The 14,659-nt window shown below is 45.5% G+C and overlaps 1 protein-coding gene across 3 annotated transcripts in view; it reads right to left on the bottom strand.

Annotated features, from left to right (window-relative positions):
- The window catches only part of DOCK11 (dedicator of cytokinesis 11), an 85,453-nt gene that overhangs the window by 11,189 nt on the left and 59,605 nt on the right, over positions 1 to 14,659 (bottom strand). For 2 of the 3 annotated variants that reach the window (XM_075720728.1, XM_075720729.1), the window contains exons 37-46: positions 14,192 to 14,239; positions 13,524 to 13,666; positions 12,745 to 12,860; positions 10,794 to 10,931; positions 5,598 to 5,780; positions 4,821 to 4,934; positions 2,869 to 3,084; positions 2,730 to 2,787; positions 1,178 to 1,284; positions 63 to 185 (exon numbers count right to left, since the gene is read on the bottom strand). In XM_075720728.1, the coding sequence (XP_075576843.1) occupies positions 63 to 185; positions 1,178 to 1,284; positions 2,730 to 2,787; positions 2,869 to 3,084; positions 4,821 to 4,934; positions 5,598 to 5,780; positions 10,794 to 10,931; positions 12,745 to 12,860; positions 13,524 to 13,666; positions 14,192 to 14,239 (1,246 nt within the window). Of the gene's footprint in view, positions 1 to 62; positions 186 to 1,177; positions 1,285 to 2,729; positions 2,788 to 2,868; positions 3,085 to 4,820; positions 4,935 to 5,597; positions 5,781 to 10,793; positions 10,932 to 12,744; positions 12,861 to 13,523; positions 13,667 to 13,911; positions 13,990 to 14,191; positions 14,240 to 14,659 lie in introns of all 3 variants that reach the window. The other variant, XM_075720727.1, reaches the window with a different exon arrangement.

Raw genomic sequence — 14,659 nt, 5'->3', positions numbered from 1 at the left:
CTGTTTTTTCTTAGCGATCTAGAAGATTACCTGATATATGCAAACGAGTTCAAAAAACCTACCTCAAATTCACGCCGCTTTTCATAAATAGGAATGATCAGTTTGGAAACTTCAGAAATTGTTTCATAACGCTCTGCTTTCCACAGGCCATCTACACATTGCTCCAGCAGCTCCACCAGGACTTCCTATGACAACAACCAAATGGGTGTTGTTAATAACAGTCAAAGTTAGAAGACAAAACCATTTTTAATTCAGATACTTTAACAGGTCCCAGTATAAGTAGCCAGAGTTACATAAGTTTATACCCTGTGTGTTCCTGGCCTTTCCAGATATTCTAAATTTGGGGAAAAATAAAAGAAAAAGAAAAAAGGACAAGTTATTTTTTAAAAGTTCATTCATTCTTAATAAATCATTAGCACAACAGTCAGCAAGTATGTCTTGGTTATTTAGCTACCTCCCCAGGAGAATGCCAAAACTCTGGGAGGGTATGGAGAAGACAGCACTGGAAGTCAGAGGTACCAAGTCTAAGAAACACGTCCAAAGAACGTGTGCAATAGCAGTGGGATGTGATGCTACGGATCCTCAAGCCTAGTCTTGATGAGTGGGCAATTGGGCAGCTGGGCTGCAGGGCCACCTCGCTCAGCCACGTGTCCCACCCAACGCAGTTGTACAGGGATGGTGCAGAAGTAATTGTGAGACTTTATGACTCACGGGAGGATCTACCCACTTCCCCAGTGCCCTGCTATGGTTTCTGGATTGTTCTGCTAATGCGGTGTCCTGCAGCACAACCCTAACCCAAGGGGAACCTAAGCTGACCTCTCACTCGGCAGAGCTTGACTTACGTTCTGTCTCTCCTTGGAAATACCATGCTGTCCTGCCCTGTGCTGGCAGTACTAGCATTTGCATAACACAGCAGGCAAAGATTGTGGTGTAGCTTTTTCAGTCTCAGTGCTAGAAAAGCCCTTCAAAGGAACCAAGAACTTACACCAGTTTTACCTATCTGAATTGTACACAGAAAATCCTTCAATGCAGATTTCTCTTGGGAAATTGCTGCGGAACAGTCTTCCCTACAGATGCCAGCGCACAACTATAATTTGTTAGAGCTCACGCGAACAAAATCTAAACTAAATCCTAATCAGCTATCAAATAGCCTGTAGGCTATACTACAGGACCTCACCTCACTGTAATGTACATCCATCATCCCACCATCTTCTTTCATTGCACCTTCTTCATCAATGTTAGGAGTGATTTTCCTGAAGGCAGTGCATCCACTGGGGAAGAGTTCTGTAGCAGACAAAAGCAAATGGATTAATGGAATAACATATCTCAAATGTGTCACACTTTAATGGCCAGGGAAGCAGTCTAGCTGATAGCAAAGTCCTACAAGTAGCAGGGGACCTGACTCCCATTTTTGCTACTTATTTGCTATATGAGATTGAACACATCAGAACCTCCTCAGCCATTTGCCATGGGAGTAATTCCTAGTACGTAACTAGCACCAAGCACAACAGATTTCCCAGAGTGCTATCTGGAAGTCATCTTTGACCAACCTAACTGGCTGCAACCAACTGAAAGTCAGGAGAGAAGGACAAGGGTATATCTTTGCACAGGAGATGCAAGAAGAAAGCTATTGCTGGATGCTGGAGAGCTGGGTGGTAAGTGAACAGGACTGTACACTCCTAGCAGAAAGCACCGTTGTGTACCCCAAAACCTTGAGTAGTTCAGCCTTTACTGAACCCTTTCCAGCCTACACATATGTAAAGAGTGCCAGTGACAGAGATAACTCAATGTATTCACTTGATATTCCTTTGGATTTGTTCCTCTTCTTTTTTAGAAGTTTTGCTTTACCACCAGTTGTGGTAAGCAGCCTCCAAGGTACAAATAAAGAACTGCCAACTTTCAATACTCTTCCCTCTGCAGCCATGTATATGTATCAGAAAAACAAGTCCTGATTTTTCCCGCTTAGCCAACTCAAAAGTACAGAATTTGGAGGGACTCCAAGCCCCCTAAGCAAGGCACTTCAGATGTTTCCAGCCAAGGCAGTGCATGTAATCAGCTGTTATGCAGCCTTAACTTTCTGAAATGTTAAGTGTTCATTTCAACAATTACTCCCTTACATGAAATGTGAAATGGGGTCAGTATATCAACTGTGGAACCCATTTTTAAAAGAAAACCTGCAAAGTGGTGTTACTTGAGAACACACAAGTCTGTCCTTCCTTCCTGTTTTGCATTAAACCACGACACACTCTTTTTTTCTGATTGTTCTTTACAGATTTGTATAGTTAGGCTATAGTCTCATTTTGACTGAATTTTGACTGCTTTATTCTATAGTTTTCTGTATTGCCTATAGTGATACTTCTGATGAACATATTGACAACCAGTTTTTAATGTGGGCTTCCCCTGTGAGCCCATTTCCTAATGTAAAATACAACTGAACATTTAAACCGAGACATGATGTGTCAGTTCTTATTTCACTCAGCAATGTGCCAACATGACTGTCTAAGCAGACCTGGCCAGCCTAGTAAATGCCTGTGTATGAATAATTGGATTCCTCTCTTAAAAAAATACTCATCTTCTTCCACTTTATCCACTGCATTAATTTTTTTCCTTTTTAGCTTGCTTCTAAAATAATCATTTACCAAATTGAAAGGAACTTGTCTTTAAACTGATCCCCCCAAAACCAATCACTGCATTGTCTTCCTTGTGCCTCCCAAACAGCATACACTTACTTTTCCTGTGCAGAAACTCTGCGACGAGGGCTGCTACGTGAACATAACACATGGCCGCCTGCAAAGTACAAAGGGAAAATCAAAATGTCATCTGTACATCTGTCTTGTTGTGCACCGTGTTTTTAATTACATGAATTACCTCTGAAAAGTCTCCGTTTTTTACATGTATCTTTGCCATACTGTCCAGCCATGTTTTCCGGAGCTCTGGGGTACTTGCGTAAGATTTGGCTAAACTGTACTGTAGATCTATCAACATTTCTGGATCCTTTTCATGTTCTTTCATTTGAGCAGTAGCCATAAGCACCGTACGGATTCTCTTTGTTAAATCTTTGACTTCGGAAGGAAAAGCAGTTGCCTGACAAAACAAATTTAATTAGAAGCAAATACAGAAATAAAAGGTGTTCCAGGCTTTGCCAAAGACAGACCGTTGCTACCCTTTCAGCCAACGCTCCACTTACTGACAATCTAAAATGCCAAGAACATAGGAGATAAGACTAACTAGCTTTTACTTATTGAACTCACACTGCATACAGTGTACAGTATTTTATATGCAATTAGAGGCACTTCAATCTGGGCGTGCACAGGGCCAATCTCTTCTGCTCATGTGCAGGATGCCAGGCTGGCTGTTCCCACGGTACAGCGAGGCAGGTACTTTGGCATCCTGAGGAGCTGGTGTGAGAGCGAGACACAAGTGCTCCGTGCATGCGGATGTCCCCGGATGGGACTGTAAACCATGCCTGAAGTATTTTTCATGTCATTCAACATCTGGCTTGTTAGTCTCTGATGCGGTCACTCTTTGAATCCTAAAGCACCAAAGGCATTTGTAGAGCTTCCCACCACAGGAATGTAATAAGCAGAGAAAGAAACACAGGCTCCAGTCTGACCTCCTGCTCAGAGCAGGGCCATCACCAAGTTAGAGCAAGGCTTGTCCAGCCAAGTTTTATAATCTCCAAGGACAGAAATCCCACCTCCTTTCTGGGCCCTACCCCAGGGCTGCACCATTATTCTTGGGAAATAAATTTTTCTTTAAGTAAAGTTGTAATTTGCCTTGCAGCAACTTGTGCCTATTGCCTCTTGTCCTACCACTCCACACCTCTGAGAAGAGCCTGATCTCATCTCTATAAGCTCCCTTTTGGTAGTGGAAAGCAGCAGTTAGGTCCCCCCTCAGCTTTCTCTCCTCCATGATGAGCCTGGCTCATGTTCCCGCTCCTCAGGGTCCTGCTCCCTACCTATCTCTGTGGCTGTGCATGGCATCCTCTCCAGTGTACTTAAATCTCTCTTGCACTCTTGTACTTATATAAATACATAAAATGGATATAATGATGGTCTCATGATGTAAAATATGAGCAGCAAAGTAAGTATGGCTCAGTGAAACCCTTATAAACACCTGTGTGCAGAAGAGAACTGAGGTTTTTGCCAGGTATATCCTAACTATAACTTTGTTATAGCACAATTCGACACCTAACTGAGGTCCCCATTCCACCTTTAGGTCATAGGATAATCACAGAACTGTAAAAATGCTTCCTGTTTTCCTCTATCCTCCCGTGGCAGCTACACTGTGTGCAATGGAGCAAGCTGCAGTGATGATACATTGTTCAGTGGGTTGGGTAGAAGCTGTTAATTCTAGCACAAAGACAGACAATTATTTTCCAAAGAAATACAACCATTAATCTCCATGAAAGAGTGCTTTCTTAGTATTACTGACAATTAATTAAAATTAATTCCTGGTAATTATTACCTTCAGACAACATAAGTATCAGACCCTCCCTTGTCATTTCTGTCAAAGCTGGAAGTTCTTGGAAAGCTCTTCAGACACCCTTGCAAGCAGCACACTTTGCAAGGCGTAACCTGAGTTGCAGAGCTCCCTCCTCCTGGTATGAGGCCTCACGGATGGAGCACGACCAGCCTGTGCGGCTGGCCCTATTGCTGTTGGCATAATACTCGGTTACTGAGCAAACACAGCCCACTATGAGCCTATAAATCATAGTTCAAATCATTAGCTTTACCCTTAAACATGATTTCCTTGAGTGCATCCTCAGTCTTGCATTAATGGCTGATAGGACATGATATGATTTAATGTCTCCAACTTACCTTCATAGGCCTGTCACTGTTTGCAAAGTTGTTAATGATGAGCAAGGAGTCCTGAAATCTTGTCCCGCCGCTGAGTGCCACATCTGCTATTAATTGGCTCACTGCAATTATTATCTGTTGGGACAGGGTAGGGGATTTATTTAAACGAGCCCTAATAGAGGAGTTTTATTGTCAATTACATAAAATGCTCATAAGACAACATCACGTCTTTCCCACAACATAAGCAACGACTGTTGTTGTGGCTTTGCTGTCACATCTCCCAAGGACAAATACTCCCCAGAGGACCAAACAGCGAGTTCACAGAATTAAGAATATAACAACCGTAATATAAATCCCTGTTTGTACATCAGTTACCTTCTTCCATGATTCATTACAACCCAGACAGTATTCATCTGCCCCACTAGGTATCTAAATTTGCTTCAAAAAAACAATGCTGCAAAAGCAGCTCCAGGAAAATCCCTTCTCCTGCCTCAAAGGCAGCTCTTCTTGCTCTCCTTTCCATCCCATCCCAGCCAGCCTCTGAGGCAGGGATGTGTCTTGTGTCTCTGGTTCCAAAAACTCAACAGCTTAGAGTACTTGATAGCAGTGTATTTTACCCAAAGGGCCCTGGGCCAATCACTGGAAACAAGAATTAGGCAAAGCCTGGAAATCAAGAGGATTTGTGTCCATATAACAAGGGCAAGATCCTCTGCAGATATGAGGTGACATAGTTATATTGATATATCTGTTCATTAAATCTGAGGCGTCGTGCTCTCTAGCTTTTCCCCAGTCACTGACCTGAAGATGTGTTCTCAGAAACGTTCTCCTTTTGGTGAACTCAAAGTTATTTCTCATCAGGAGATACAGAAGAGCCGAGGCTTCGTTCCTTGTGGAGGACACCTTGGAAGTGCAACACTTCAGGATCTCATAGCAGAGGGCAGCGCACATGTTCACCCTTCCCTTGAAAAATGCTGAGGGAAACTTCACAAAAGGCACAGCAAATATTAGAAAATATGCCACTAAATTACCCCTACAGGGCTCAGATGGGCAGGGTCATGGGGCAACACACTGGGCTCCAGCCTGGACAGCCTCAATAAAACTTCTGCCAGAGTTCTGAGCCTGAAAGTATTTGTGGGAATGAATTCGGGGCCTATTTTTAACCACGCTTCCTAGAGCAATGTGAACTTTGCTCCCGCACTTTTTGGGGATGTGCTTGTGTACATCCATCTATCCCCTCCCCCAACAACTTTTGGATTCATTGGCAAATTCTCATCAAACTGGACAGAGAGAATTTTTATGTTCTTACATAAGCCATAAATACCAGCAGCAGGGCAGAGAGGAGAGGTCCCATGGACATTCCCACCCAAGGCTGCCATCTGGGACATCAGAAAATCCGCCGGAGCCCACCCAGAAGTCTAACCTTACTAGGAAACACGACCTGTGATGCTTGCACAGCTACTTCTACACGTCCCCCCAAAAAAGCTGTTGTGCTTGCCCTCAGGAATGCAAACAAGAGACTTGCTTGCCCCGAGAGCCTAAAATGCACAGTGACCTGCCCTGGCTCCCCAGACGGAGCCAGCCCCAGGGAGCAGCAGAATCAAGCCAAACAGCAGCGTGAGCTACCTTGGTTAGCAACAGGGCTCAGAGATTTGCAGCAGGGTGAAGAAAAGCAGATGGGGAAGACCAGCACCCCGACCTGCCGTAGCATGGCTATCACCTTACCAAACACCTACTTCCAAGCACATCTGCAGGGGCAAACTCAGCCATGCCTGAAAAGCAGACGGCTGCAGCAGTGCCCTGCCCCAGCAGGCAGCAGCCTCTGTGCAGGGCTCCCCGGAGCGGGGACCGCCAGCGCGCATCCATCTGGCTGCGGTCAGGAGTGGTGGCTGGCGGGGAGGGGGCACCGCTCTCAGCTTCCTTCCACCTTGGCCGCAGTGGACTGGGCACAGGGAAGCAGAACGAGGAAGGGTTTTGTGCTGGCATGCAGCCACCTCCGCAGCCACCGCAGGGACCTGACTGGAGAGGAGTGATGCCAACACCTCCCGGAGGGAGCGGAGGCTGTTTGGACATGGCGCTGCGGCACTCTGCTCCCTCTGCTGCAGCTGGGGACCAGCCCCAGGGAATATCCTGGCACAAAGAGGCAACAGAGACAATCATGTTTTTTATCTGTTCAGAGGAAGGATGTGCTCAGTTCATTCAAGACCCAATGGTCCTCATCTATCTGCCCCACTACCTTCTCCCCATGGGAGATGACAGTAAATACTGTCAGTGTATTCATTCACATCCTCCAAGTCAGAGCCTGGAGCTGTTACCATGGCCCTCTACTCCTTGCATTAAGTATATACGATTCAGAAAAGCTTTTAGGTACTGCTGTGGCCACCACCATGGCGTGCTGGTGAAAGGGTCTCAAACCAGGAATCTAGGAGCTGTGGCTAGCAAGACTACACTGTTGGGATTACACTTGAGCCACACAGGTTACAAGGCAGAATGAAGACACTGACCAAATACTTGGTCTTCACTGCCTCTGGCCAAAGATATTTTCAGAAAAAAAATGGGAGAAAGAAAAGCAGCAAATAAACATCATAGTAACATAGAGCCAAGACGATCATGTGTGCACTCGGGAAAGGAGCTATTAAGTAACTGCAGCCTGTTGTAATGCAATCCTTCTCCCATAGGGATGGGGTCACACTCAGAACTGGGTTTAGCCCAGAGCTGGCCACAGTGATGTGCAATTGGGCATGCACAGGCAGCACACGGGCACCCAAGAAGATACGGCTGGCCCTTCCTCTCAGCAGGGACCACTGCTTGCCTGCAGAGGCTTTTCAGACATTTCCAACGCAACGCTAGGGAGAAAAACTTTGCCTGGGAATCTGCTACAGAAGAAGCCCAAGATCCCTCCCTGTGCACTCCCCTCCACACTGCACCAGCTCTGGAGGAAAACCTGTTCATAGGGAACCTGCGTCCCTGTGCAGCTCCTTCTGGAGACCAAGCCCAAGCAGATGCAATTGCTCCTGGTGCCAGGTTTGGGGCAGCAGACCCAAGGGTGTGTGCCTGCTGGAGATCTGGCCAGGTGCTGCCTGCGGCTCTCCAGCTAGCAGCAGAACCCTGCGCTGGGAAGAGCTGTGAAACAGCATGTGTGGTGATGACTCTGCGTGTGCTGGAGGAGCACATTTCTGATCCAGCCCTAATACGAAGGGCCAGAGCAGGAGTCAACACAGCGAGCCGTTCCCAGAGAGGCCTTGGCACAAAAGGATGTGAGGGCAGGGCAGCCACAGCGGCATCCAGGACGGGCCAAGTGCCCTTCACCACTGCATGGGAGGCTGTAACGATGCTCCATCCTGAGAGCACTAATAGGGAGGGAAAGCACAGCTTGACATGGTCAGGGGGAATTGCTAACAGACAAGGAAAAGCTTCCCAAATCAGCTGTTGCGGGAAGGCTCTGCTGCCGTAGTCCTTCAGGGCCTGGGATTTGTGATGCCTGTAATGTGCCCTGCTAGTGTCAATGCACCGAGGGACAGGCAGGCACGCTACAGGGCAGCTACATGGGGTTTCCATCGCTGTCACATCCACATGTTTGAGCTGCTCTTTAATGCAGGGCAAATTGCCTCAGCCCCCTCCTTGGTGCATGTTTTCCTTCATAACCTTTAATTTCAAGACCATTCCCAAACACGTATATATGTATTTATCTGTAAGTGATACTCTGAAAAGAAAGATTTAGTTGTTAAGAAAACCTAGAGTATAAAACAAGAGCAATCTAGCTTTTGTTGCTTCTTCCCAGCTGGTAAAACAGAGGCAGCTTTCTTCCCAAATTCCCAGCAGACATGAATGCAAGCACAATTAATTCTAAAACCAAAACCAAATATGCAAACAATTATAGAACTTGTTTGTTCTTTGCTTTCTTGCGACTTTTTTTTTTTTTTAAGTCTTTTGCTTGTAAAGTAACGAGATTTAATGCAGAAAGCAAGCTATTTTTAAGACAGATTTTGAGATGCAGAATAAATCTCAGGAGTTTTTTACCCTTCAGCAACCATTTGCCATGACCCTAAATAAGAGGGGGATTCTCTTCATTGTAATTATTAGCTACAGAAGGCCATATTCTAGCTGTGTCAAAGATATAACTCAACTTTTAGTTTTCTTGAAGTTAACACTAATTTATAGCTAATAGTGATATGCAACCCAAAACAAAGCAGGGCAGCTTTCATATTTTAAAACAAACTTCCAGGAAAACATGCCATCCTTGCATTTGTCATGAAATGCAGTGACCCCCCCCGGCTATTTCATTGTCACTTTGGGCCTCAGAAAAGCCCTTCAGAGGACTTAAAAGGAAGTTTGGAACTCGTGGTTATGGAGTTGGCAAAGAAAACACTTCCTTATAGATACCATCTGCTGAGCTCGTATCTTACTTTTACAGAAGCAACACTGTGTCCTGTCATAGGGGAAATGTGAGAAAATAACTGAAATCAATCTTTCATATCTTTGAAGGCCCATGATGCCAAATTCAGGGTGGATTCAGTCTGGCATAAATCTGAGAAAACGACCCTACTGCCCGTCCTTGCAGCAGCCTGTGGTGTAATCAGCATTTTGGAAAGCGAGTGTGGAACCCCTGAAGGGCTCCAGGTTTTGAAGGCTGATGGTGAGATCAAATTGAGCAGGTGTGCAGGTTTGGCTTCGCATTTAAACAACCACAGAAAATTTGCCAGGGAGGCAAAGAAGGTCTCTCGTTTGCTATAGACACAAACCAACTATTTCTGGTAAACAAGCTTCCGACTAGTAAGGGGAAGAGACTTGCAGAGAGACTGTGTCTGAGTGGGTGTGTGCAGATCTGCAGCAGGATGGATCTCAAGGCTAAGCAGATCACAGGCAAGCAGAAAACTCAAAAGAAAGGTAAAGCAATAAACATTTATTGGACCCTGTAACAAAACTGAGTGATTCCTGCCAGTGCCAGCTGCCAATCTAGCAGGCTTTAAGAAGCCCCACGGAAAAACATCTCATAGGACATCACGCTGTCTGGAGCCAGCTAGTTAGCTAGCAAGACTTCTGCAACTGCTTCTCATGTGTTTGCCTAGGACAAACCAAAATTCAGCCCTAGACACACTCATATGAGCTCTTAGCTTTGCTGTGGGGTTATAGTAAAATGTACATAGCACAGACTTTTTCCACCTTTGAAAAACAGTTTAGCAGTCTCTTGCTTTAATCAAACTTTGCTCAGCAACTAGTGCAAGACCTCCTTTGGAAGTACAATTCACTGCACATCATTCACATACTGCGCTCTGCCAGGCTGCATCTCACGCCACGTGGATTGACCTTATTAATGAAGTGTTGCATTCAAGTGATTTGAGAGGTTTTAATTCATTTTGAATTTATGATTTTATGACTCCATTTGGAAGGAACGGAGTTTACATGTACATCTGGTCTCAAAAACGTACTTATGAGAAGTGGCAGGTTTTGACAAGCATGAAGGGAAATGTCAGCAATAGCATCTGTCACTGCTCTTAGATGGTTAGCTGTAGCTTTGACACTGCTTGAGCTCAGGGGATTAAACAGCCTCGTTGCATACCAGGGCTCAGAAAAGTGTAGAAAGAAAGTTCAGCAAGTGCTACCCTCTTTCAAATGCAGTGGGAGAAGAGCAGCTTGTCAGTACAAGTATTATTCAACCAATAGCACTGTCAGCAATATTGACAGTTTGGGGCAAAGATTCAAGAAGCACCAGCTTTTGGTCGAACAGATTCTGATCTTTAACAGCAGTTTTGTGACCAAGGCAAGTGAGGGAATTCCTCATGATTTCTCCTTTCGTTTCCTGATATCCAAAAATAATAAATAATTGTTGAAATAGGTAACTTAACCTGGTCTGGTTTTTAAATCAGTGAAGAAGTTGTTTTCTAAAACATCTCCAAACAGCACAAAATATCAGTTTAACTGGAGTTGAAGCATACTGGTCTTTTCTGTCATACCTATATAAATTCTCCTGCACCTCTGGAGTCATGTTTTACATACCTTGCTAATGAAAGCTCTCAGAGAGGCGAACACATGCTTAAGAGCTGCTTCTGACTGCCCATTTTTGAGAAAAGCCAGATGAATATCAAAAACCTTCTTCATGAGCGGATTGTGGCCATCATTGCTTAAAAGCTGGGTCTGGAAAGCAACGAGAGAATTTATTTTGCAGAAGTGTTGTGCCTGAAGCGGGAAATGACAGACATAATTTTGCATAATTAATTACATCAATTCTTAACCAGATAAAGAACAGGACCTTCAGTAAAAATATTACCAACAAATGTGACGAGTACAAACTTACACTAGTTGGTCAGAGGCTATTTTTATAGCAGAAAATAAACCAAAAATATTTTATCACTTTTGCATCACTAATTCCAAAACCTAACTCAATAATCTGTACAACTTTCACTGGTTGCCTAGAGTTATTTTAAATAAAACAGGCTGTTACCAACATAATGATCACACTGTTTTTTCCATTTCTTTTTATTTGTCTTGACAAGTGTTTCATTTGCAGCCCAAAAGAGAGAGAGAGAGAAAAAAAAAGACTATCACATCTTTTCACTGGACAGATTTGTAGCTATAGTAAGTCAGTACACTTCCCTTGTCTCCTGCAAAGTTTTGACAGTTTGCACCTTCTGAAGATATGGTAAAATGGAATTACTTGGAGAGGATTAATACCGTTTGGTGTCAGAGCTATCTTGCCTGAGCCTGCTGTCATCCTTGCAGCCACTGTGCAGGAAGTCCGGTGCATCGTGGCCACCCAGCAAGGATGTGGATGTCCCATATCGACAGGAGATCAATAGTCCCTATCTCACTGCCAGCCTAAGCAATCCTTGGGCTGGCTCAGATTTGCCTTTTGACATCCTATACGCATCTTGTAGCAGGGTAAGTTTAGGATCCATACTTTTAAACTGAACTAATTTACTCCATCAGTAAGAACAGCATCAGCACTTTTACTGCAGTATAGAGCACACTTCTCTGCAGTAACAACGTATGACTGTAAAAGCAAAGCAGAAGTCCATTAAAGCGGAAGGGAATCCAGTCTATCCTGTGGTTTGAAAATCACATTGTTTTGTGGTTCAGCCATATTAAAAAAGAAGCAACTGAGAAAGTCAAGCAAGTTTTAATTCTTGCATCTAAATCGTTCTGCTGTTGCCAGACTTCTAAGGAGTAATTTAACACATGCACCAGGATAGCTTTTTTGCTCTGTAACAACAAAGAGGCCATAATGACCTTTCTCTTCACGTTGTTCAATACATCTAAAAAGCAAATCTTCATTGTGCTTACTCTGAAATCCGGACTTGTTCTTGTGGCATTATGCAAGACACATTGTTACAAGCAGGATTCCTCCAGCCATGCTTTGAGGAACAGCTTTTCTGGAACAGTATTTCAGTATTTTGCTGCCAGCCTGGGGCTTTGATTCTTGTAGATGGCAATGGCTGCCAGGAGTGTGAATCACTGTATGGAGGAGAAGACTTCTACCAGTGGTACTGGTCCTATCTGAACTGGTAACCACAGTTGGAATGCCTCAGCCCCAGAGATATTCATGTACAGCGATTCAAAGAAATCTGGGCCTCGCTTCTAGGGAATTTATGGTAGAAAATAATGACTGTTCTAAGAATGCTAGACCTTCATTTCCCTTTCCTCTAGTCCCTCCTTTCTGTATGATGTACATTTCCTCTTATTCTATTTTTGTAATGCCTACACTTAATGGTATAATGTCCATGTAATTTTCTCTAGTCTCACAGTTTTGAAGAAATTGCAAAATTGCATAAGTAGATAATTATGCTGAGATTTCGTGAAACACTCAGCATGTAGGAAAATAAACAAGCTGCAAATTATTTCCTTTTGTAAAGCCTTCCATAATCTGCCACTCTAGGAGAATGGATCACCAAAATCAACACGCATACAGAAATACAGCACACTTTTCTACAATGTAGATTTCAATGCTGACCTTGAAACTCTGAGTGAAAAAAGAGATGGTGTCCAGGACTGTCAGGCACACTTCAGTGGCAATATTGCCCTCCAGTAACGCCTGGTGCACGATATCTGCTTCTGAGGTGCCTGCACCTGTGGACGGAAAGCAAATCAGGAGGAAACAGCGTTCGACACTCCGGCTCCCACAAGATCTAAATGCTGATGTTGATAAGGTTCTCCCCTTGCACTACACTGGGTTTGGGAGATGAGATAAAAGTAGCAAGATGCTGAATTTGCCAGCTCCATTCAGAGAAGCTGTCTCAGCCTGATGCCAACTGAGAAAACCAATGTCAGTTATTTCCCCTTAATCTCACTGTCTTTAAAGCCAGACAGAGAACAAGGTGTCCAAGTTGTATCCGCAGAGGGGAAATGGCAAGTTGCTTCAATGGGGAAAAACTCACCCATGTGGAGAGGCTTAGAGCAGATCCTGGCCCACGTCTTTGCACAGGGCAGCTCTCCTGCCTGCCCTGCTCACTACTCAAACCAAGGCATCGCCTGCACACACACTCAGCCAAGGAGCTGAGCCAAGACAGGCAAGAGCAAAAAACCACACAAGTCCTAAGTCCCAGGGGTAATTTTTAAGGGGCTGGTTTAAATGTCACCCACACCAATCTAGGAATGTTGCAGGGAGAAGCCACCGCTGTAATTCTGCAGAGTTTGAATAGCCTGAAGCAGCAAGCAGCAAGTGGAAAATGGCTACATGCAGTTTTCAGCAGGCTAATATTCCACAGCCCCATCTTGCTCTGCTGTACATACTGTGGTTGAGCGTGAAGGAGGTGTCCAAGCTGCCCAGATGCTGCAGCCGCACCTGCATCCCCCCAGCTCTGCTGCGGAGCGCTGGCATCGTCTGGGATTTCCTATCGGCTCCCGTGTGCTTGGATAACCAGGCGTCGTGCACCCTGCAAGGGGAAGTGGAGACTGTGGGTTTGGACGAGCAACAGTAGCCACACCACTACAGGATTACATGAGGCACCAGGATGGAGACCTGGCCTCCCTCCAATGCACTAATCTGGTTTATCCTGGACAATCCCAGTGGGACTGACCAGGCTATCCTGGTCTCGCCTGTGTCAGATGGCCCTAGAGCTAATGAAACAGCAGCGCTGCTGCTCAGGGAGCAGAGATGCAGCTGCGACTCGTGTCTCACCTGCAGCCGACTGCGGGGGACACTGCCAACCTGCGCGGGCAGCCAGGAACGCCTGGGCCTGGGGGTCTCATGCAGGAGCTGGAGGGGAGGGAAGGGGCAGGGTGCTAAGATGAGGGGACTCTGCTCACGGCATGGTGCTGAGCAGAGTCCCAGCCCCGCAGGCTTCCTGCCTGCTTGGGTTTGCCCAGCATGGGTATGCATGCTCCCTTCCTGCCTTGGCTGCAGCAGGGAGCAAGGGGACAGGCCCCTCACCCTGGCCCTGGATGGAAGAATACAGTACCTGGCAATATTTCTCTTCCCCACATATCTGAAGTGAAACAAACACACCCTAGAAAGAAAACAAAATATGTATCTGTTACAGATGCTGCAGATCAGGAATGATCCAGAACCTTTAAAATCTACTCTGCCCTTGTCTGCAGACACACTCCTCTGTGTGAGGGTTTGGGTCCGTATTTACGAGTCATTTGACCTCACACCCTCGGTTTCCAAACCCTATGGCACATCCCTGTCTCCTCACCCATCTGTTCCACCAAGCCTGCTGCAAAGCGGAGGTTGTGCTGGTTACAGTGGGAGGCTGTGCTGTAAGCCCTGCTCACCCGTGGGTGGTGGGACACCCTCCGCGCAGCCCAGACCAAGCACAGCGCGCCACCGCTTCACTGCGCTCCCTCGATATGCACCTGTTTCTCCTCAGACGGAGGAAGAGCATTTCATTACAACCTGGCCAGACACCTCCAGTGCTGCACAGGAC

Source organism: Pelecanus crispus, chromosome 13 (genome assembly GCF_030463565.1).
Source record: "Pelecanus crispus isolate bPelCri1 chromosome 13, bPelCri1.pri, whole genome shotgun sequence".
Classification (NCBI taxonomy): domain Eukaryota; kingdom Metazoa; phylum Chordata; class Aves; order Pelecaniformes; family Pelecanidae; genus Pelecanus; species Pelecanus crispus.
Note: the sequence above shows the minus strand (reverse complement) of the source record. Positions and strands in the feature narration are given on the sequence as shown.